General features: G+C 36.3%; 2 protein-coding genes across 2 annotated transcripts; both read left to right on the forward strand.

The window, feature by feature from the left end:
* The first annotated feature begins 15,281 nt into the window (after positions 1–15,281).
* On the forward strand, positions 15,282–19,225 carry LOC113341710. Its single transcript, XM_026586472.1, has 5 exons — positions 15,282–15,504; positions 15,585–16,107; positions 16,210–16,497; positions 17,823–18,174; positions 19,101–19,225. The coding sequence occupies exons 2-5, from the start codon at positions 15,609–15,611 to the stop codon at positions 19,105–19,107; spliced, it is 1,146 nt and encodes a 381-aa protein (XP_026442257.1). The 5' UTR covers positions 15,282–15,504; positions 15,585–15,608; the 3' UTR covers positions 19,108–19,225.
* A 56-nt stretch (positions 19,226–19,281) lies between these two features.
* Positions 19,282–23,041, forward strand: LOC113341709. Its single transcript, XM_026586471.1, has 8 exons — positions 19,282–19,400; positions 19,864–20,046; positions 20,116–20,202; positions 20,340–20,813; positions 20,962–21,114; positions 21,285–21,332; positions 21,707–22,137; positions 22,248–23,041. Exons 1-8 carry the CDS (start codon positions 19,313–19,315, stop codon positions 23,004–23,006), a joined length of 2,223 nt encoding a protein of 740 aa, XP_026442256.1. The 5' UTR covers positions 19,282–19,312; the 3' UTR covers positions 23,007–23,041.
* The last annotated feature ends 1,817 nt before the right edge of the window (positions 23,042–24,858 follow it).

The following is a 24,858-nucleotide window of genomic DNA, read 5'->3' on the forward strand; positions in this document are numbered from 1 at the left end:
GTCGAAGGTTCAATAGATTCCATCCCCATCATCACTTTTATGCAACAAAAAGCTATTTTAAGTGAGCATCCACAAAAGAACTTTGCCCAGATTGTACATTCGACATCCCAATAATAATAGTACCACTAACGACATCGCCCGCTTTCCCGAAAGCCTGGCCAAAGACTTGGTAGTTAAAGTTTTCAAAATAACATGATCTACTTTAACAATTGCATGTGAAATCAGATTTGGGTTATTCAGTAGGATTTGAATGTTATAAACAAACAAATATTATTGTTACAAGCGATGTATTGAGTGGAGTAAGTGCTAGAGAAAGTTGGAACTTAGCTTTTATTTCCGATGGTTGATTCCATGGCCTGCGCTTTGGTAAGCGACACCCCTTGACACAAGACTTCAGCTGCGATCCTTACTCCTACTTCAGAGATACACTTGATGTCACCGTGAAACGTCCTTATGTTAGAATTCTACACCCTATGTTGTGTGGCTGTCCCATTTCGTCACATGATTCGAGCAGGTTCTACCAGTACAACTTCAAAGTTGAGTTGTCACGTCGGTTGTATTGGGCAAAATTATCACATCCGATATGGTGATTCAAGGTGATCAAATGTAGGAAGGATATGTCAGTCGTAGTTGATCGTCTATTCAGTTCTTCTCCTGGCGATGGGTAGTGACCGGAAGTTGGTGAGACAAGAGCTAAAGATTGCATTGAGGTGGCCAGAGGTTATTCTACTCCGAGTTAGTCCGATGTAGTCTGAGGTGACTGGGAACAATCCCCATCCGAGATGATCTTACACGATGCTACGAGGCTGATACTTCACGAATTCAGTGGGTAAGGTATGGTGGCTTGGTCATAGAGGATCATTTCATCACCCCTTGCAAATCTACCCATCCTTTGGAGTTTACGTCATTGCCTGCAGCTCATGTGTGCACTTCCTTCTCAATTGATACTCGGGATTGAATTTATGCACCTGCGACTTTCAATTCGGATAAGTGACAGTTGTAAATATTAAATGATCCCAATAAATTCATCGAATAATTAAGCCCGGTGACAATTTAAATGGTAAATGATTAAGGTGACAATTAAAGCAATCGGGTTGATGTGCCATTAAGAAGTCCAATGCAATTTCAAGTTCGATGGAGTGATAATGAGATTACTCAATTGAAAGGCTGGAATTCATAGCGAATATACTTGGATCGACAGTGGTATTTCACGATGACAAGATAGTAATCCAAGGTAGTAAAACTAATTCATATTTGCATGCCAAACGTCTCGGATTTACTTTCTCAAATATTGAAACCAAACTATTCGTGCTTTCCTAGGTGGGTTGAATTTGACTAAGACGATCTCTCTTGCACCAGGCTTATATGAAGAAGATTTTAAATAGCAATCATCAAAATAACTAGCATAACGAGGATTGAGGAGTTAAGAATGTTTCCCTGTTATAGATGAATGGCCCGATGAAAGTATGCTATTCTGGAACGAACCGACTTGATTCTCCCGAACTAAGTCCCGAAGCGAGTTAATTGCAATCTTCCCAAGTTAATCAGCCCGGGTCGATATGAAGTGACTTCCTTGTATGATATGATTCATCTCTCCGTATGTAAAATGACCTGACCCGAGCTAGGCGTTGCAGATGAAAAGGGAATGGCCGACATGGGTAGCTCCGATTTGTTACTTGGGTATCTGCTCGATTTGACCTGGGTATCTGAGTAAGTTAAGTGATTCGTCCGGTATGGAATCACGCTGATCCGAATTGGTTAACTGTGTTGTTGTAATTCTCATTGATACTACGAACAGATTTGGACGATTTGGTTATTGATTGGAGCTGCGCCGATTAACCCAGAGATGGCCAGACCCGAGATTGGTGAAATGAGTTGACATGGTAAGTTTGGTTGAGCTGTGACGTTTGGTCCCGATGATGATCTACCCCGAAGCTGAGTGCTGAGACCCGACTAACTTGATGCTGAATTCAAAGGTTTTCAGTCACTTGAAGATCAGTATTCGATGGTGCCCTGAATTTGACCCTTGCAAAGTTGCAAGCACTCCCATGATATATTCCACTTAAGCAACCGACCTGACACTGATTGCAGTTCACAATCTTCAATTTCCCCGACGTGGAAGTTAGATGAGATGACGATGATCCGAGCAAGTTAGTCAAAGCTTTGTTCAACTGTGGCAGTTTGTCCCGTGACTAGTTGATGTGGCCCGATTAAATTGATAGTGTTTTCATGAATTTCATCATCAACTCCTGATGATGCAGACAAGAGCTGATTCCCATCGCGTCTAATAAAATTAACTGTGAGGTTGTCCCTTTATTGTTACACCATTTCAATCATCACTGCAGCAATAAATAGATTGAGTGAATAGACAAGAAGAGTAATTATATCATTCAACATAGAAAAACCCTAGATGAAACAAATAGATAAATCCCCAAGTCAGCTGAAAACTTCGTCATTCAATATTTTCAAAATACCTTAATTGGGTTTGTAAAACAAGATATTTTGTTAGCGCATCTCCGATCAAAACTGAAATCGAGTTACGATTTCGAGAAAACATTCAATTTTTCCACCAGGAAAAAACCCCAATTTTCATAAGAAAGCGTTTTGGAAAATCTTTTAACATAAAACTTCCAAATCTCAATGTTTAAAACAAGATAGAAGAGAATATCAGGAAGAAGATTGGTCCTCTTTAGATTTGTTATTCGCCGAGCTTCAAAGTTGTTGAAGTTTTCTTCATGCTCGTATCTGTTTTTGCACACAGAACCTCCAACAGTTTCTCTCCTCAGTTTTGTCGCCTGTTTGTTGAAGATAACTCTCTCTGAATGAAGTCCCATATTTACCCTTTACACTTCAGTCTCCACAGCTGATAGATCAGTACTCACTTCACTAGAACTACTTCAAAACCAAAAGCTGTAAAAGAAATCCAGCTACTATCCGTTCCCTATTCTCCGATCTACTGCTCAGTTTGGAGTTGATCTGTCGAAACGGGTTTTGTGAAGTCTAAAATATTCAAGATATCGACACAAAACTTCAAGTGACTACAACCTAACATCAAATATCTTACTTGGGAGTTTTTAGAAGTTCACAAACTGCTCGAATCTAAAGGTGCAAATAAGTAAAGAAGACGAAAACCAACACTTAATATATCATAACTTTACTCGCTACTTCATGCAGCCAAGCGATTTGTTGACAGAGTTTCGCGGCGGCTACTACCAAACGCCGATGGACTTATTTGGGAGCTCTTAGAAATCTTCCTGTTAACTTGACTAACCAGACACAACCAGACTGAGAATCTTTCTTTCTATAAAAACGTTATAAATGAAGACCTAACTTTCTTAACTAAAGGCGGAAAAAAAACAATAATGGAAAGAGTCACACCAATAGAGTTTATCTCTTAGCATCGACCAGCACTCAAGGTATTCTTAGGAGTTTTAGATTATCTCATTTGGTGGACGAAATCAAGGTATCCGAAGATGTTAGACGGTTCCCTTAGTCGGCGCCAGAATGTAGTAGCATAAAATCGCACACTACATCCAAGGGTGAAACTAATAAACTAAACCAAAGTGAAGATGCATGAAAAAACATGAACACAAAGGTATATGTGGTTCGGCATGATTATCTACGTCCACGGGGTGAAAGGAATGATTAATATTACTTAAAATTTGGTTACAAGTGATGGTCTCTCCCAATAATGACTTCTTTTCTATCTAAGTGTGAACTTTCTCTCACTTACAACCTGCCTTTTACTCTCTTAAAGCCCTTATATTTATAGGCTAAGACTGGGATACAACGAAGTTATAATGTAAGTCACGGTGTATCTATCTTGTTGTTCCTCCTCGGGCCTACCTTGATGCTCCTCCGACTTATTGGTGGGTCGATGTGGTTCAGGTTCCTGATGGCGTTATACCCAAGGCCGATCCCTTGATGTTACTTGGTCCGATGTCTCCCTCTCCTTTCTCGTCCCTTTGTTTTGACTCGCTTCCTTTGCTTGACCGAGTACCTTCTGATCTTCTGTCAGTCTTGTCAGATGATTGGAGACTTGTCACATCCGACAGCTAGGTGGTTGTCACAGTCGGCTCACGTGATTTCTCTTTCTTTGTGCATGCTCGAGTTATTCGGTGCTTCTTTTCCTTTGTTTCCTGGTGAAACTTAGCTTAGGATCTTGCCACCTAGACCTGTGGATTATTTACACCTACAACTTGGATTTTATGCATATAGGATTCTAAGAATAACTCTGACAAGTGGGAAAATAACTTGACCGATTCCTTAAGGAGGTTATTGAACCAAATTAGGGCTTGTTCTTTTAAGCTGTCTGGGAAAAAATTTCACATCACGACGTCGTGTTGCCTCCATTGTGTTAACATCATACGATAGGATCAGAGATGTTCAATTGCATCGCCTGTGCCATTAAAAGGAGTTGTAAAGTTCTGGAGTGAACATTCCCTTGGAAATGATTTAGCAGGAAAACTTGCCGCTAAGGGAGATTTTCCTGCCTCCTGCGTAACTTCTTCCAACTTCTGTCCTCCTTGTATTCCTGTGGATTCTTTTTACAATGACTCGAGTTGGCATAGCCTCATTTGTAGTTGGTCGTCGATATTCCTCGTCCGAGCCTTCTTTTTTCGCCCGGAATCTCTCACAGGTGAGAAAGAAACCTATGAATAGAGATACCTTGATCATCATGAATCCTTATTGGATTGTTCTTCATGTGATGTATATTTTGTACGGGCCTACTTATCTTTGGAAGTTTCCCCTCGTCTAGAATTTCGACCCAATGGGTTCTTGGATATGTTATTTGTTCTAGTATCGCCCTCATTGTTCTTCCCTTCTTGTTTGTGCCTGGGGTTGATATCGGATGACTCCTCCGAGTGACCGTCAATGTCGTCTCAGACCGTCCTACTTCCTCATGGGAACTTGTCTTCCGTATCCTCGTTGGAGGTGTCTGGTATGTCAATATGAGCATCATCATGCAATAACTCAAAGGGATTCTCCTCCTCGGGGATCTCCTTCGTGGAGGTAAGTGTCATCTAGTCCTTTTCTCCTCTTATCCAATCTTTTGTTACATCGTTCTAATTTTTTGATTCGGTCTTCCTGTACTTTTTGTGCTTTTAGGATGGATGCTAAGACAAAATCATTATTTGCATGGCTAGAGGAGTCCTCTTTTCTCGTAGTGACATTCACTACTGAGTTCAGTAGTCCTCCGGGTTAAGTTAAATGAATATCTTCTCGCCCTTCATAGGGATTTCCCTCCTCATCGGAGTCAGAGTTATCGGTCAACCCTTATTTATACTGAATATCAGTTTGACCTTCTCATGTGATAACATCATTGTGGAGAATTTATCCAGGATCCATTGCATCAAGTCCTCCTGACGTTGCGCCACTAATTTATCCTAGTTTCGTACGAGAGGATCTTCACACCACCATCGTTTTACCTGCGAGATGTGCAATAATACTTAATTTTTCTTTTATTCTAGAAGTTGGGACCCTAATTTTCATGTCATGTGCAGTCTCTAATTCATAGTTCAGACAACAGTTTTTAGTTCAGAAAGATTTTTCAGTGAGTTTTGTAGACATGTGATGAAGTTAAAACATTCCCCAACTGGATTAAGTTTTGGTGTTAGGAAAAGGTGTTTTTCTTTTCTCTATTTTCGAGTAAACAACCTCTTCCTACACATCATGCTTTTAATCGGTAGAAAACAAAATTATGACGATTGAGCACATTTTCCTTGTTTCGAAGTGTTTCCTAATGCCATGAACTTTTGACAAATGAATGCCTGATGATGATTATGTACTCTTTAACCTCTCTTCCTTTCTTAGATTTGGGTTTCTAATAGAAAGATTTTAGGCTAGATGGAGTTTTAAGAGGTGAGAAATACGTCAAACTGCATTCGTCTTTGAGTTTTTTCAACTATTTTAGTGTACTTTGTCTCTACGAAGCTTACTTTCTTAGATTTCTTTTAAACTCGTCCATACATGAGGTTGTCTGAACTGTTACAAGAAGTTTATGACTCCTCTGATGTTCTAACCTTTTACTGTCCTGAGTTTCTTTTAGAAAGGTGATGAATCAATCATTGAAGGCATAAAACAAGAAGAATATATGGTAAAGATTTAAATTTGTTGCTTTTTGAGGATCTTCATGACTTTTACAACTGTGAACCCATGTACATCTGGTTGTGTCTGAGATCGACTCGCTAAGTCTTGAAAAAATCTTTTCAGTGAAGAAGGAAATACATTATTTCAGTGGGATTTTTTTTTCTGAAATTTTTTTTGACAGATCTTAGCACCCAAGTAAACCTAACGATTGAAAGACTACTAACATATGAGATACAAAGATAATCAAGACATGCAGAACATGAAAGTAAAGATGAATACAAGTATTAACGGGGTTCGGCCTTGTGGACCTACATCCACGGAGAAGAAATTTGTATCTTTATTGAAGGTCTTACCCTTAGATGAGTCACAAATATAACTTAGATTTCTCACTCTTTCTGTTTCTAAATACCTCTCTGGAATTCTCTGTAGAAATACCATCTAAATTACATGTTCATTTTCTTCTACATGAACTGGTATTTATCGATAAATTGAACTGGTAAAGAAATGATTTGATGTTGCTGGGCTAGTGATGCTATCGTACATCTTATCATCGCTCAAAAAGGTTCTCTATAATCTCATTCGAAGTGTATCATTCAACCCTTCTTCTCCGAGTTTCATCGCATCATTCATTCATCACACTTCTCCTTCTTAGGAAGCACCGTACTACACCTTCTTCGGGTCGTATTACTAGTCGTCCTGCGTCTTAGCCTCTGAAACGATGTACTTTCGTTCCCAGCTGTCTCGCACCTCTTCTAATTCCTCATTAAATGCCTGGTTTCTTTTTTAGACTTTACCACTGTGTGATTTGACTACTCCTTACACGCGTCCTTCATGTGTCTATGTAGCAGACATCTCGGTTTGAATACGATTACCTTTTGAGTCATGATTCAGAACATCCTTGTTGTTATATGATCATGATATCACCAATTGTGATGCTTACACGTGGCGATTGGATATTTAGGTTATCACAACATAGCCTATATAAATAGATGTATCCTAAACCCTAATGATATTAAATTCTAGGTTAGATAACAAGAAGAAAACTACTGTAATCCTGAATCAATAAAATATCTCTCGGTTCCTCTATGGTTGTAGGCACAACTTGCCGAACCACGTTAAATTCCTTGTCTTCTTTATTCACTTCTAATTTATTTTCATCCATAATTTTCATATCATCATCACCAATCAATCGTGTTTGGTGCCTAAATTAATTTTGGGTACAAACACAACCAAAACCTGTCTAGCAAAATTGCAATGAATCAGTAAGTGAGAATCTATTTTAGGAGCATTGCCGAATAAACAAGCTTTTGGCACCACAATTATTCTTCTTAGTAACATATCTCTTGTACGTAGGAAGCCTATCATGAGCTAAAATCCATATAAAAAACTGATTTTTGGGGGAAATTTCAATTCCCATATGAAGCTGAATATTGCACCATTATAAGTAGGGTTGTTATTCCAGAGAAAGTATGTCAAAAAAAGAACTTACAGAAAAGTACTTAGAGCTTGTTGATGACCACGCAGCTCGTCAGCAATATTAATAGGAAAAGTTAAAGAATATAAGTCAAGGTTAAGAATACCTAAATCATCTCTTGTAGATGGATTTAATCTTCCAGGTTGTTGAGATTATTAGTCCTACATTGTTTGGGAAATCTAAGATCCTGCGATTTATAATCCTTTGGGCCTCTCCACTCATTGCCAATTGGTTTTGAGTTGGATGCCCGTATTCTAACATGGTATCAGAGCAGGTTATTTGTGTCGAGTCATTTGACCGTACCTTTACTCTGCGACACCCGATTTATTGTCCACGTGTTAGACCCAACGAGGCTACACGTGAGGAAGCATGTTGAGATTATTAGTCCCACATTGATTGGGCAGTCTAAGATCCCGCGTTTTATAATCTTTTGGGACTCTCCACTCATTGCCAATTGGTTTTGAGTTGGATGCCCGTATTCTAACATAGGTACCTGCAGATTCCTAGTTATAGAATTTCCTATTCTCTCACCCATTTTTGCAACAGTCAGATGCTTAAATTTTTTATAAGCATACGGATTAGGATATCATGTTTTAATTGGAGAATCATAAATCTAATTGCATCCCAAAATCTAACCCTGAAGCAATTACTAATTTTTAATTTCACAAATTTCTTAAAAGTTGAGTTGAACTTCATGATAGCTTTCCAACTGACCTCCCATATGTACATTTTGTATTTTTGCGAATCCAAGCAACTTCTCCAGGTTTATTTTTTTCAATAACTATAGACTTCCAAAGAGGTTCATCTTCCACTCCAAGACCACTTAGTTAATAAGGCTTGATTTACAAGTTTCAAATTTTTGACGCCCAAGCCACCGTACTTCTTTCTTCTGCATAACGCTTTCTCAATTTCACACAATAAACCTTTTTCTTCCTTTATTATCATTCCCCCAAAAAACCCCTCATACTACTTTCAAGTTTTTTTATGACGGGCATTGGAATTTCATATAAAGACATATAATAGACAGGAAGGCTAGAAATAACACTGTTGATTAATGAAATCTTACCATCTCTTGAGAAAAGATGTTTCTTCCAACCTGAAACTCTAGCAATGAACTTATCAATGACTTTGTCCCATTTAGAAATGCCACCACATCTATCCCCAAGCGGTAAACTTAAATAAGTAGTAGGTAACATTCCGCTATAACTACCTAAAACGATAGAGAAAAACAGATAAGTCACCATCAAACCTAACTCCAAAAATGTTAAGAAACTAGATAATTGATTTGATTGACTGACAGTGATTGCATTTAGTTTGATTATTTTTGAGAGCCTTCTCTTCTGACATAAGGGTCCTCCAAACTAGATCAAAGTATCAACGGGATCTTTTGAACTATTGTTAGATCTAAAGACATATTGTGACAATCTAATGTTAACAGACTCTGTTCCGTGTGTGATTGATCACAAGATGATTCAAGTTTGAGTTGTGCAGGTTTTAAGAAGGGAATTGAAGATTTGAATACGAAGAATATTTTCTTATTAGATTTTGTATCTTTATGAATTTGTGCACACATCTGAGTCTAAATTACTGTTTCGGATTGATCTTACCCGACAAAGGAGTTTATTAGATTAAACAGAAGTGTCTTTGTCAACAACTCAAGACATTTTTACCTAATATTGATTAGAGTGGTTCAAACAACTTTTGTTCCTTTACTTTTTGGAATGCGACCAAAAGGACTGGTGATTCATGTGCATGAGTCTCAATGTCGAAGATGCAGGGATACTGCGGAAATTAAGTAGGTAGGGGAAGTCTGTTTGGTCTCAACTATATAAAGTTGACTTATGTTCTTTTTATGGTGGCTTAGTTCTGAGAGTATTCAAAACTGGATTAGGTCACTGAGTTTTTCTGCATTTGCAGTTTCCTGTTTCAAAAAATCTTGTGTCTTGAGTTAATTACTTTATTCCATTATAATTGTTTTATTATAATTACGTAAATAATACTTTGTGCGTTAATCATAATCACTTGATATTGATCCTATAGTAAATCGGTTTTGGACCGCAACTATTATCAAGTTAAATATCAAGTTTTTGTATTGTCTCGACTTTGTCTAGAGATGATCACAATTGGTATCGGACTTATAGGTTGATATGTAAAAGATCGTAATGTATTTGGATACCCTCTTCTTTTCAAAGAACAATAGTATGCAAGGTAAATGAAAGAAAAATAGTGAATACAAGCAGGGAATCGATACCAGAAGTATAATAAATTATTGAATTATCATATACTTTTTAAATTCCCAGGAATCTTAATGTTCTTTTCTCTGGCCTAATACTTTATTTTTTTTAGTATAATAACTATTATAACAGACTAAAATTCCCTTATCATCTTTTTGGCTCGTCAATTACGCCCGGATACATATAGAGTAACAATGGAATGGAATGGAATTTCCTTATCATCTTTAGGAAGAGTAATAATGGAATAGAGGACGAACAAATGTAATCCCTTGAATGGATCGTGTATACATATAGAGGTGTAAATTGGGACGGGCCAGCACGTTTATAGCACAACACGATCCAGCATGTGACCAGCACAGCACGAGCACATCACGTTTGTTTAAGCAGCGACACAACCAAGCATGCAGAACAGCACAACACATCACGCGAAGAAAGAATGACACGTCATGCGTAAAATACTACAAAATACATCATATTTGTAGCTAATTTCTGATATTTTATTTTCGTTATGCTAATTTGTTTATGTAATAATACATGTACTAACTAATATATCTCAAAAATATTTATTTTGGAGAACATAAAATAAGTGTGCTAGCACAAACACAACACGTTTATTTTTCTGGCACAACACAGCACGACACGCCATTTAGCACATCACGTGTGAATCTTTGGCACAGCCTAGCACAACACGCAGCACGCTAAGCACGTAACTTCATGGGATGGGATGTGTTGGGACGGCACGTTTTACACCTCTATATACATATATAACTTACCAAGTACAGTAATTATATATAATCCTAGTTAGAGAATTGAACCTAGATAAAATCAGTTTCATCGCATGCATAATCTGACAAATACAAATTTTTGTCAGGATATATCTGGTTTTCAATCTCATTGAGAAATGGAATTCCAATGTGTCGTGGGTGCAAATATTGATGTACTTAGAATGAGATCTATGGTATTATCGCAAAAGTGGTAAGCTTATGTACCATGTAAATTTACATAATGATAAAAACCTCTTTTTGTGAATGCCGGAAATTTTTCTTATTCTATTCCATACCATATGAGTCCTTGCTCCGACCCTGTCTGATCTCATCTTGTTTATCTTAATAATTAAACATGTTTTCTTCAAAATATATCTGTTTTTATTCCGTATATTTAGATATGTTTATATTGAAGGTGAACGGTGTTTGTTGTTTTTCTATTACTATTAGAGGTGATGGCGGCAACAATATGGTGTTTGTTGTATTTTTATTATTGTTGAAAGTGAAAGTGATGGTAGCAATAATGTGATATGTTATTGCGGTTGAAAATGCTGACGTGATAGTGATTGTGCTAGATTTTTTTTTTCACATTGAACGGATGGTAGTATAATTTATTTCTAAATTATTTTAAACAAGGATACTTGTTATTTTTCCGTCTCAATTGGGCAATCAACCCATTTTCTCAACACAATCTGAATTATCTACAATTGGTGGCATATAAATAGAAAAATTGTATTTTATTTATGGAAAATTTCTTGTTTGGTCCTAAGCCCATAAGGTCATTTATAATAGGGACCAACCGGAATTTTTTTTTATCTTGAGGTCCAAAATTAATTAAAACATGGAAATGACCATAATACCCATTGTTACCAAGCGTGTGTGTTTACGCGTTCATTATATCGAGTACATATCCATTACACTGATTATAAATTCGAGTACATATCTGTTACACTGCTTATTAATTCGAGTACATATCTAATACACTACTAATAAATATGAGTAAAAATATATGCCGCGCTGCTTACAAATAGAACATGTATCTGCTAAACTGCTTACAAATTCGAGTATATATTTGTTGCTTACAAATTCGAGTATGTATCTGCTGCACTGCTTACAGAAAAATTACATGTTTATTAGAATAAATGATAAATAAATTAGAAAATATTTTGCAATATATATATTGTAGGATCATCCCAATTAATCTCTAATATTTCTTTAATACTCCCTCTGTCCCTAATTAGTTGAGCCATTTGTAGTTTGCACAATTATTAAGGTAAGGAAAGAAGGGAGTATGTTTAAGTATTTTTTACAAGTATGCCCTTATGGATAATAATTGTAAAACTTTTAAATGATTTATCTCTTAAACTATACCACGGTTTTTCGCAAACTTTATACCGTTGAAAAGCATTTTAAAACACCTACGTAACGAATATAAACATGACTATCAAATTATACATGTTTCTTATGGTAACAATAATCAATTAAAAGGGTAGTTTTAGAAATATCCCCTTGATTAGTGAAATGGCTCATCTATTTGTGGGACAAAATTTAAAACGAAATAGCTCAACTAATTAGGGACGGAGGGAGTATAATATTAAATCATAGGAAAAATAAAGGAAAACCTTTATATGCACTGTAAACACAGAAAAAGCTATACAAAATTAGCACATATTTCAGTATTTCACATACGTACTCATGGATCAAAGAAATAAAAAAGTGGCAAAACTGAATAAAACAGAATCAGAAGAAATTTCTATCAGTACACCATATACGTACTGCGTATTCATGAGATAAAAATCAACTGCATGTAAAGAAGAATTGATGAATTCATGAATATAACACAATCAAAGCACATATTTCAGTATTACACATACGTGCTCATGGATCGAACCCAAAAATAATGGCAAAACTATAAATAAAACAAAATCAGAAGAAGTTTCTATCAGTACGTCATTTGCGTACTGCGTATTCATGAACTTAAAAATCAAACCACATGTAAATAATAAGTGATGAATCCATGAATATAACTGAATTAAAGCACATATTTTAGTATTACACATACGTACTCATCAATCGAACCAAAAAAAAAAATGGAAAAACTCTGAAAATATAACCGAATCAAAGCACATATTTCAGTATTACACATACGTACTCATGGATCGTATCCAAAAACAATGACAAAACTATGAATATAACCGAATCAAAGCAGATATTTCAGTATTACACATACGTACTCATGGATCGAACCCAAAAACAATGACAAAACTCTGAATATAACTGAATCAAAGCAGATATTTCAGTATTACATATACATACTCATGGATCGAACCCAAAAATCAATTAAAAAACGCGGTGCAACACAAATACACTCATGGATCGAATCCAAAACAATGACAAAACTCTAAATATAACCGAATCAAAGCAGATATTTCAGTATTACACATACGTACTCATGGATCGAACCCAAAAACAATGACAAAACTCTGAATATAACCGAATCAAAGCAGATATTTCAGTATTACATATACGTACTCATGGATCGAACCCAAGAATCAATTAAAAAACGCGGTGCAACACAAATAAACTCAGAGATCATACCAAATCGACGAAAGTAGACTCTTCCAGTTTACTATCAACATCAGATCTATTACCTGAACATTAGATTTTGCTATAAACATTAAAATTTCTCTAATCCGAGAAAAAAGAAAACCTAAATTAAAATAAGATTTTGAAGAAGGAAGGAAAAATGAAAACCTAAACTATACCAACAGTAAGGAAGTGAACCTACCGATTAATCTTAGTTTAAATTCACGAATTGATCAACACCTCAGAAGATCTTCATAGCCGGAGCTCTTCACCGAACCACAGATGAGAAAATGAAGAAGAAGAAGAAGAGATCGAGAAAATAAAGAAGAACTGGATTTGATTACTGCTTTTATATACTTGAGGGTGTTTTCGGTACTTAAAAATACGTCCTCATATGTTCCACGGGTAGGTGTGTACAACGGACGGACGGTTGCGGATTAGGGGTCACCCGCAACCAAACCGTCAAAGTTGCGGATTTGGAAAATTGAACCGTGACCGGCTCAATCACCCGCGGATTTGACCTCTGCGGATCAACAGATTGTACGGGTCGGTTGCGGATTAACCGCAGATTTAGTCAAAAAAAAATGTTAGTTATAACCACAAGCAACACCTGGGCTGACTAGCCATAAACGCTGAATGTTACTGACATTTTTTGATCATTTCAGTTCCTGCAAATCACAGCTTTAGCTTGTACAATATTAGAATCTGGACTCCAAAAGGTTTGATTTATGCATGGATTGTATAGAGGCATCAAAATGTATTGAAGTGCTAAGTTTACAAGAGTTGCTCGTTTGGCAACCTATTTGATAAAACCACTAACCACTACATAAAATTTAATCAACAGAGTTCAACCAGGAAAAAAATATAACTCTAGGAAGAACACCAAGAACAAAAGGTGGAATGAACAGAATAACAGAAGGATATAGGAAAATTCTGATGTTATTGTTATTTGGAGAATTAATGAAGATGCAACAACATCACATAGGCCCTAAAAATGATGTACTTTTATCTTTCCGACAACAACAAATAAATAAGCTGGTAGACTTCTTAAACACAATGGAAACCAGATTCTTCCTCAGTTTATCCTTAGAACATTTCGTGTTCGCCACGCGAAGTTAACTAACCATACCTATTTGGCTCATAGATTATGGTGCGGATAAATCCGCGGATTTAGAAAACAAACCGCAACCAGACCGCTAAACCTTGCGGATTTGAGAATTCACTCGTGACCGGCCCATAGACTCCTGCGGATTGGTTTTCACACGTAATTTTGCGGACGGTTGCGGATGAAGTCCGCGGTTCCGGATTGTATGCACACCCCTATCCACAGGTGTGCAGGACCAGGGCTTAAAAAATTGGGTCCATTTTTCTGTTTTCTTTTTATTATGGATCTCCAGTTACTGGGTTTTAGTGGGTGGACCTGCCACTAACTGAGAACACTATAATAAGATCTATAAGTAATTCCTACTTTATATATTTATTTTTGCTGATTAGACCTCAATGTATTCCAGTTGTCCTGTCCAAGTCATGCATGAGGGTCGTGAATTTCATTTTTACGAACATCGAGGTCAACTCTTAATGGACGGTTTTATGTTTATTTTTTAATGAACAATTATTTTGTATACAGGCTGGAGATTTAGGATTCCGGAATGTTGAAGTGACAAGTTGCTAATTGTAAGGTGAATCAAATTATGCGGCTTACTTTTAGTTTTGTTGCGAGAATAAAAGAAATGGCCAAGAGCCAAGCTAGTGAACTTCTTTGAAGACAATTCTACAAAATTAGTTGAGTTTTTTTGGTTTCGTTTTTTCGGAAAGACTAGTTAGAACTTAATAGTAGGAATATCAATTAAGAAAGTCTCCGCTGACATGAAGAAGTATACTATATTACTAGATAGACAAGTTGTAACCTACCAGGCTACCATATGATATCATGTTACTCTCGGACAGTGATGCATAACGTTCCACCAGCTAATTACATTAATTCAGATCCTTCTGGCAAGGTTGAATCTGTTAACCAATTTACAGATTAATTAAGGTCCGACAGAACATAATTAATTATGAGCCGGCAGTAATGCATGACGTGCAACCAATAACTTGCTCGGTTTCGTAGTCATCTTATATTCCAACTCCCAATGTGGTTCATCCTACCAAGTTGAATTAGTTTCAAACCAATCTTCGAATGTAATCTTAACATGAAACGAATCTGCTGCAAGTAAACTTCTTCTTGATTGGCATCAGCTTCAGGTATTCATATATACACTCACAAGTATTAACTATCTCCGGAACCAAACAGGTTTATCATCAGCACTCTTGTACTCATCAACTTCCGCTAATTACTTGGTACCTTCTCGATTTGGTGAGTTAGTTTCATTATACAGGAAATACTTTTGGTTTCGATTCTTGTTTTTCATTACTGTATCATCACGTGTCGAGCAGGGATATTGGATAAGAATATATAAGATGGTGGCAGCAAAAGCGGATTCGCATGAAATTCTAATTGATGATAATGATATAAGCAATGAGTATGCAGTATCAACAACAACGACGACAAACCCCAATGAAATTATAGTTGTTGATATCTGCGATGATGATGCAACGAAATCGTCAAGGACGGATTTAATTGAAATACAAATTGATTACCCAAACGATTTAAATGAAATTGACGAACTTGATAACCTATCTAGTTATGGTACATGGAAAGGGGAGATGGAGAATTACATGAAAAGCCAAGGTCTGTTGGGGGTTGTGGACGGAAGTGAGCCTAAACCTGGTGAAGGTGCTTATTTTCGTTCTAATAAATATCTTACTGATTGGAAAATTAAAGATAACAAGTCGCGTGAAGCGATAGAAATGAAACTTGGAGAGGACTTCCGAAAAGAATATGACTTGGTGAAACACAACTCCGCCAAAGAAGCTTGGGAAAAGTTATCTGTAACTGTTTCTTATAACAACCTTCCAGGTAATTAATTATATCGATATTGGTAAATTTTGATTTAGAAAATATCTACGAACTCTTTTGTTTTTTAAATTTGTTATTTGTCTTGGTAAATTAAAAATGCAGAATCAGAAAGGAGAGATGAGCTTCAAACTGATACACGTAATTACGATAGCTGGAAAGTATCCATGGAATTCAATCTAAGAAGTGAAGATCTGTGGAGCGTTATTGATGGAAGCGAAGAACCTCCACCATGTAAATGTTCTTTTGCTGGTGTAAACAGCAGTAAAGAGAAAAAAGCTCGTCAAATGTTGCACAAACAATGCTCCACCCCGTTGTATTACTGGGTAAAACATGCCCGCTCAGCGAAACTTGCTTGGGACATGTTATCAACAGCTACCATTTTAAACAAAGGTGAAATTCATTTTTTAAGATTTCTGTTAGAGGGATAACGAAAACGTATATGAGGAAAGCAAAAATGGTAATCAACTCGGTAATTAGGATTATTCAATGTGTTTTTCTAACTCTATTTGCGCACATTCATTTTACACGGTCACTACAAAAGTTTTTTTGTTTTCTTGACCTGTAAAGAATATGATGTAAACTAGTTGTGAGATTAGGTCATTTTTATCATTATCCAATAATTTTACCACTGCATTATACTGATATCGGCAGCTGAAAATCCGTTAGCACTATTCAACTCCCAACAGTAGGTTATGTCATCATTGGGTAATCTTTGGATATGTTAATTTATCATAGCTAAATACGGATTTAAGATTCATAAAATACATTAAAAAGAACTATCCACAAGTATGACTTGTCTGCACCTAGTGTTAGCGTGTTCAATATCCTCAAAAGTAACCTTGGGATTTGCTTAGTCTTTCATGGAAGCTTTAACCGTTGTTAGATCCGTCCCTATCAAAAACTAAGCCCTAAAAAGTTTCGTAATCAACACTCCTTCCTCCATTAAAAGTTTTGCTTTTCCTATTTCGCTTCCACCACTTATTTTGACTAAGAATTCATAGACCCAAACATCCCCTTTTTTCCCATTTGTATATCTATTCCAGTTCTAGAAAATCTCTGAGATTGGTGTGGTGAAATTGTCGGGATGCTTCACTACAAGAAACTTAACCTATTGCAGCACCCAACAGTTATGGCATAAACCTCACTAGTGTCGCTATAACTTATATAGCAAAAAGTCTATTATAGCACCTAATTTTTATTGCTGAAAGAGATTATATTTTTTGCCACACTCTTTTCATATTATTATTGCAGTGCGGCTGGAACTTTTATTTTGCAACACCTATATTGAAAGCGTGGTAACATATATTGGGGCATTAGGTAGATTTTCTTATAGTGTTTTCAGAGAACAAGTGTGAGTTTTACAAGTCGATATTCGGAGAACAAGTGTGAGTTTTACAAGTCGATAGTGCTGTATTTAGTAGATTAATTTAGTCTCAAGTAAAAAAATACAATGAAATTGGGACTTAGTGGGTTATGATTTTTGCTCCCCTCGAACTTGTTTTTGCGCCCCGGTAACAAAAATCATTCTTGATACAATAAATTAAAAAATATTGTCTACAAATCATAGCCGTTATATTTTCTAGTTGGCTCTGGTAAGTAGATTATATCACTAAATCAACAGGCTTCACGCATATACATTGTTATCTCGTGTAAACTCCCCCTGCAACTAAATTTTAATTTGTATGCCGTCTTTATCATTTTTGCACATTTATCAGGGATATATAATGCGACGGCAGCCAGAACGATCGATTTAAACAAAGCTTTAACTGGTGATATAAACGACCACGAAAGCTGGAAAGATTTAGATGAAATTATACTTGTTGACATAAGCAATTACGATAGCTGGATAATTTACATGGAGAACTATTTGAGAAGTCAAAATCTGTGGAACGTTGTACATGGAATTGAGTCTTCGCCAAGGAAAGATAAGAAGGCTCACAGGGCCATAAAAATGGCATTAGGACCACAATTGAACTATTTGGTGATCCCTTCATTTACTATATTTGATTCGTCCTCAGGCAAACTTGCTTGGAAACAGTTAAGAGATGCTTATGCTGCGCACAAAAGGTCAGTTCGATTTTCGCACTCACTTAAACATAAAAGATTTTTTTTTTGGTCCGGAATAGGACAAAGGTAAATTGAAAAGGTTCACTGTGACCAAAGAGTGACAAGAACAAAAAGTTACATGGATGTACGAACCACAGCACCCCGATTACAAATCAAAGTAGACAACGAAAAGCCCTCAAAAACATCAGAGTTTAACACCCAATTGAATAGCAAGCACTTAACAGATATACTGATTTGCTTAATGCTTCTTGATTTTTTTTAATAAAGCTCTGCATTCCTTTCTTTCCATAAACTCCACCATGTGGCGAACTGCAGTAAACTCCAAATCCTCTTTATCTTGCTTGACGTCTTCTTCTTAGCACCCTATTCCCACATAGTTCTTCTCACATCATTATTAAACACCCCGGAAATACCAAAACTGCCTAAGAAATAAGACCATACCTCGAAAGCCATTTTTCCATTGGGTTTGTATTGGAGATTGACAATCTATCCTGATACTAGGTATATTGGCTAACACTACAAGAAAATCTAGCTATTGCTACACCATATATTGCCACACCTTCAATATAGGTGTCGCAAAAGCAAATTTGGAGTCACAGTACTTTGCAACAATAAAAATTGGGTGCAGCAAGAAACTTCTTGTTGCATAGGTTATCACAACATTAGTATGGGTTTATGCCATTGCTATTGGATGATACAATATATTAAGTTTCTTGTACTGTAACCTGTCCGTCCAGTTTTTAAAACAGTGATTCCAATTTAGACAACGTCGCAGTCACACCCTCGAGTAATCGAGTACATATGAAAATTCTGGATTATACGGAACTAACATTTTGAATTTCTTTCTTAAAATTTTTGGAGCTTTTTTCTTTAGTAATATACGTTTATGGATTTATAATAAATCACGATATTTTTCTTTTCTGAAGCATGTAATCCAGAAGCATATCCAAATGAGAAAATCATTTTAACACCAACAAATTATGAAAGTTGGAAAGTACACACACGGTATATCTTGGATGGGAAGAACCTGTCGGACACTTTGTGGATGGATGCTGATGTATATAGCAATCGTAGGAGAGATTTTTAGCACGACTTTGCTACCGCCTATGACATCATAAAAAGTTCTTGTGGACGGGAAATGCTACCACACATTTTATACACGGAAGTTCCTGAAGAAGCTTGGGACCAATTAAAACACGCAGAAGCTTCATCTCCGGAAGAAAAAGGTTGGATCTGTTTCCAAAACAATTTTCGTTTTTCGTTTTTTCTTTTACAAGAGCCTGTTTAACGTATAAAACTCGGATATGCTTGGTGAAATTTTGGGACCCAGGTGAGACTTACGAGCCTCTTTATCTGATTTATTAGTATCCAATGTTATAACTTCTTCCATTTTTCCCCAGAGCCTAGCATCCTTCATCTGTTATACAATCTAAGAGTTTTTGGAGGTTTTATCCGTCATTAACCTGACTACTAGAGTACCAGGATCCTCAAACCATTAATCTCTTTTTAACCTTGTCACTTACCTGAGCATCGCCTAAGTATATCTTTGTCTCCTTTGCTATTTCTCAAGTTTGTTGACAACTAAGACATGCCTATTTAAAACCACGTAGACAATGTACCGTGTAGTCAAGCATACTTGCCTAGGGATTTACTGACGTAGTTATTTGTTTGCGTTGCCAAACTAAACAGAGAGATATAATAAGATGGTATCAGCCGCAGAAGCAGCACAAGTAAACATAGACGAAGTTAAAAAGGCTAATGATGAACTTCTAACGAAAAGCAATTATGGAAACTTCATAGTCTACCTAAAACAGTTGCTGATTAGTAGATATCTATGGGATATTGTGGACGGCAGCGAGCAACCAACCTATGGTAATTTTTGTATGTGGAAAATTAAAAACATAGCTGATTTAGAACTGATACAATTAAGTTGTGGACCAGACATGCTAGCTCACACTCGGGGCACAAATTTTGCTCAAGAAGCATGGTACAAGTTAGCACGAGCAGCTGATTCTGCAGAACAAAAAGGTTAGCATTTTCATGAAAAATCCTACATAAAACAAGTAAAATAGTAACCAACGGAAGAATATCTATAAGCATATTTTATGTTCAATTAAACATATTTTTATCTCTTCTGCGAAGTCATTAACAAATTTTTTCCGCAGATCCATACACAAGGTACCTTCCAATATACAAACTGTTGGAAAAAGATAAACTGATCCACGGTTTTGCTTACGAATTTTTGAGGGCCTTTCCAGAAGCAATCTCTGATAGAATAACAGGTGATGGATTAACACTTCTCCACTCTTCCATTGTGCAAGGAAGATTAGTTTTCGCAAAAGATCTAATAGGCGAGTTATCTCAGGAACAACTAGAAATAAAGACAGATAAAGGACAACTTGCCATCTCACTCGACATGGAATTGGTTAAACTCATGGTTGACAAGAACAGTAAATTGTTATTGCTGGAAAGTGGGAGTGGCCATATCCCATTTTTTACCTCGGCAATTAATGGTGACCAAGAAATGATGCGATATCTTTACTCAGAGACACCAATGGAAAAGATAGTTTCTAACAATCCACTTGCCGATAAAGATGGTGCTAATCTGATTACAGCTGCACTTAGAGTTGATTTATATGGTAAGATACACAGTGAAGTTTAATTGACTATACCTGTGTTTGATAATACCTAATTCCATAAAAAGAATAGGCCAAAATCATGTCTTATGTTTAATTCTAGGGATATTTTACAATTGATTTGACTTATGTACGCATCTACACTCCACAGATGTTGCTTTGGATCTACTAAGGCGACTCCCAAGATTAGCTACTATTGAAGACGACAGTGGAATGACTGTTTTCCATGTATTGGCTGGAAGGCCTTCAGCCTTTTTAAGCGGAAACCAATATGGATATTTCAAAAAACGCATATATGAGAGTGGTTAGTGATCCCTTCCTCTCAGTTATAAATAATTTAAGTGGTGGCAATGCTATTTGTTTCTGGCACATGGTTTTAATTTATATACACAATGGTAATTTGTGTTCGATGCGCAAAGAATAGGTATATGATGCAGTAACTGATGATCATTCGTCCTTTTTGTTTTATTGCAGCTGGAGTCAGTAGCAACAGACTATTTAGAAAAGTTCTCACAGTAATAGGTATGTGATCCTTCAAATTGGTCCCATATTGTGAGTTATCTAAGATCCTGCCTTAATACTTTCTAAGGGCCACTACACACATCGTCAATTAGTTTTGAGTTGAATACCAGCATTTCCATCATCCTTTTCTGATAAGTATTATCAGTGTTACTTTCGTTTTTTCAATTTAATTTGGCCTATTTAATTATTAAAACTCTTTATCATTTTTATTACTAAATCTTAATTTATGTTGTTACTTGAGTACTTAAGAAATCACTCGATGAAGCTATTATTTTTCTTGAAATCAATGCTAACTTTATAAAACTCTTATCACTTGAGAACTTTTGCTTTGATACATTCAACATTACATTGAGTATTACTCACCTATGTAACAGTTCCGTACATGAATCAACTGAGCGATGAGAAAGTGAAACATGGTCAAGCCGTTGAAATAGTGAAGCTTATTTGTCCTCAGCTTTCCGGCTTGGATCAAAATAACCTCACACGCGTAGGGGCATATGAAGCCATTTACTCCACAACTGTTCATGGGATTGTAGAGTTTTTCACGGTGCTTACAAATTCCAATCCTGATTTAATACATTATAAAGATGGAGACGGGAAAGGTCTATACCAACATGCTGTTATTTCTCGCCAAGTTAAAATCTTTATGTTAATATCTCAAATGGGAATACAAAAGCAAGGTAGAGATCTTTTCGATAATGATAAGAACAACATCCTGGATTGTGCTGCATTCTGGCAACCATCATCGTTGAGTAATGTTTCTGGAGCAGCTCTCCAAATGCAAAGGGAGATACAATGGTTTGAGGTATACTGAATACTAGTTAACCAATTCTTATATATGCAGTAACACATAATTAATTTATTTCTTACACTTACACTATTGTACTCTTTGTGATCACCTTCAAAAACGAGTAGGAGGTGGAGAAAGTGGTAAATTTGAAATACAGAGAGATGAAGAACAATGATGGTACAAAACCTAAAGCTCTGTTTACACTACAACATGCAACCTTAGTCAAAGAAGGCGAAAAGTGGATAAAAGAGGCGTCACAGGCATGTATGGTTGTCTCGACTCTGATTGCAACGGTTATGTTTGCAGCAGCATTTACCGTGCCTGGTGGAAATGATCAAACTACAGGCTACCCAGTGTTTTTGAGTTCAAAGCCCTTTCTCGTCTTTATAGTGTCAGATGCTGTTTCACTCTTCGCCTCTTGCACATCAATCTTGATGTTTTTCACACTATTAACGGCACGATATGCAGAGCATGATTTCTTAATGTCTTTACCCCGTAAACTGATACTTGGTCTTTTCTTCCTCTTTGTCTCTATAGCATTCATGATGGAAACTTTTGGAGCAACCCTTGTCATTGTTCTTCAACAAGAAGTTCCTTGGATTTACGCTCCCGTCATTTGCTCAGCAACTGTTCCGGTTGTCTTATTTGGTGCATTACAGTTTCCTCTCTTTTATGATATAGTTAGGTCCACCTTTGGGCGCCGTGGTATCTTTCATAAGAATCTGCCGTCTATCAGTGCAATAATTCTGAAGTTTTGCAGAGGATCACTTCGGAAACTGCGTCACATATTTTGGTTTGTAGTTAAATGGTTTCTTATTTGTTTATGCTACATATGTTGTGGCCTTTGTTATAGGAAGGCCAAAAGATTTATTAACAAGGCTTGAACTTTGAATTATGAATGTCATCACAAAGTTTTACTTGGGAAATACGAAGGATCAATCTATATAACGAATTAACGATGGTGACATTTTCATTCAGAGTGTATTATTATTATTATTTTTATTATTTCATATATAATAATCAACCATCCATATAATGGACCGACTTCTTCCTATTGCTAGACTTCTAAAAAAAGCTTAAGTATTAATAGGTGAGTTATTTGTATATTTTTATAAGTTTAGTCCAATAACAGATCTTGTTACCTAGTTCTTAGAAAATTAAGAGATAAGCTGGAACAAGGGATGACAAGGTAAATTAAGAACACTTCACTACAACACTTCCAGTATTAACCAAGAAAAACCAAAGTGCTTTTTTGCCTCAAAATCTTTCATCCTGATCAAAATTTTTCTAAGGTTATGGAATTTCTAAATGAATCAATAAAGAGATGAAAAAATTAAACCCAAAACACCTATCAATCATAACCTCTTTTGAAACTTTGCTAGCGCTGCACCTTCCTTAACTAATTCTTTTTTTTAACGATCCGCAAAGGTAAAAGATCTTATAGAAGGCCTACCAGAGATAAACGGAAGGAGGCTTGCAAAGAGATACAAGCAGCTCAAAAACATCCGCAAGAAAAAAACAGACGGGACAACCCCAAACCAAAAACAACTAAAAACACTAAGGCCGTGTTTGGCATCTTTGACAACATAAAACTTAACTGGGTTAAAGTTTTTTTTTAGTTAATTAGAATTATCATAAAACAGTTTAGCAAAGATGTTGTTTGTTTTTCCATCAGATCTCTTATGGGTGTATGTTGTATTTTGTTTGTCTAATAACTAATTTTACTACGGTTGATTTACCTATTATTAATTTTATTATAAAATAAGTTTGTAAAGAAAAAATATAGAAAAATTAAAAAATAAATGTGAAAATGGGTCAAGTGAAAAAAATTAGGATAATTACCAATTTTAAAGGAAAAATAACTGACTATTCCAGGTTAGGATTTTGGTGTCCTAGGTATTTGAGGGAATAGTGAAACCTTGCTTTTTTAGCCTACTAAAACTAAGGAGGGTTATGTTATCCCTATCCAAACTTAGAATAAAAAGAAGACAAACATGTTTTGACGGTTATTTTTGTGATAACCCAACCCAGGATGGGATATCAAAGGTGCCAAACGCGACCTAAGGAAAAAGGAATCCCAGTTGGAAAGGATATAATCTGGACCCGACCCCTTGAGCTCTACAGAATTGCAACGCCAAAAATATACTTGCACCTTAACGTTTTTGATGACAAAATCTGTAGAGCCTGGAACATGATGGAAAATTAAAGCATTCTTCGATTTCCAAATACTCCAGCAGATGGCAGCTGGGATCAAGGGACAAATCTACTTGCCGATGGAGTGCACCAATCTAAACTTCCATCTTATAATGATTGCATCAATGCAATTAGGCATAACTTGACTTGAAGGTAAATCTCCCTGATTTATCTAGGTGCCAGTTCATCTGATCGGGCACCGAAGACAAGCAAACGGGCTCTAGTATAGTTGTTAGAGTGCAAACTTCATTAATTTGGTCTTCAGTAAGTCTTCTTTCAAGACCCAAGTTCCAAGAACCTTCGCCACTAGTTGATTCAGCTGCTTTGCTTACAATCCAATGCTTTCAGGAGGAAGCTTCATAAAGAGAATGAAAAGACAGAGAAAGAGGACTCACCTCACTACACCAAATCAGGCATTTTGTGTCAAAAATATGTGTGACTTTTTATTTAGTGTCACACATATAATTACAATAAATATGGTGTTATTCTTTTGTTACACATTAGTGGTCACACTAATAAGTGTGCCTTTAATTAATTTAAATC

The sequence above is a fragment of the Papaver somniferum genome, unplaced genomic scaffold, assembly GCF_003573695.1.
Source record: "Papaver somniferum cultivar HN1 unplaced genomic scaffold, ASM357369v1 unplaced-scaffold_31, whole genome shotgun sequence".
NCBI lineage: Eukaryota > Viridiplantae > Streptophyta > Magnoliopsida > Ranunculales > Papaveraceae > Papaver > Papaver somniferum.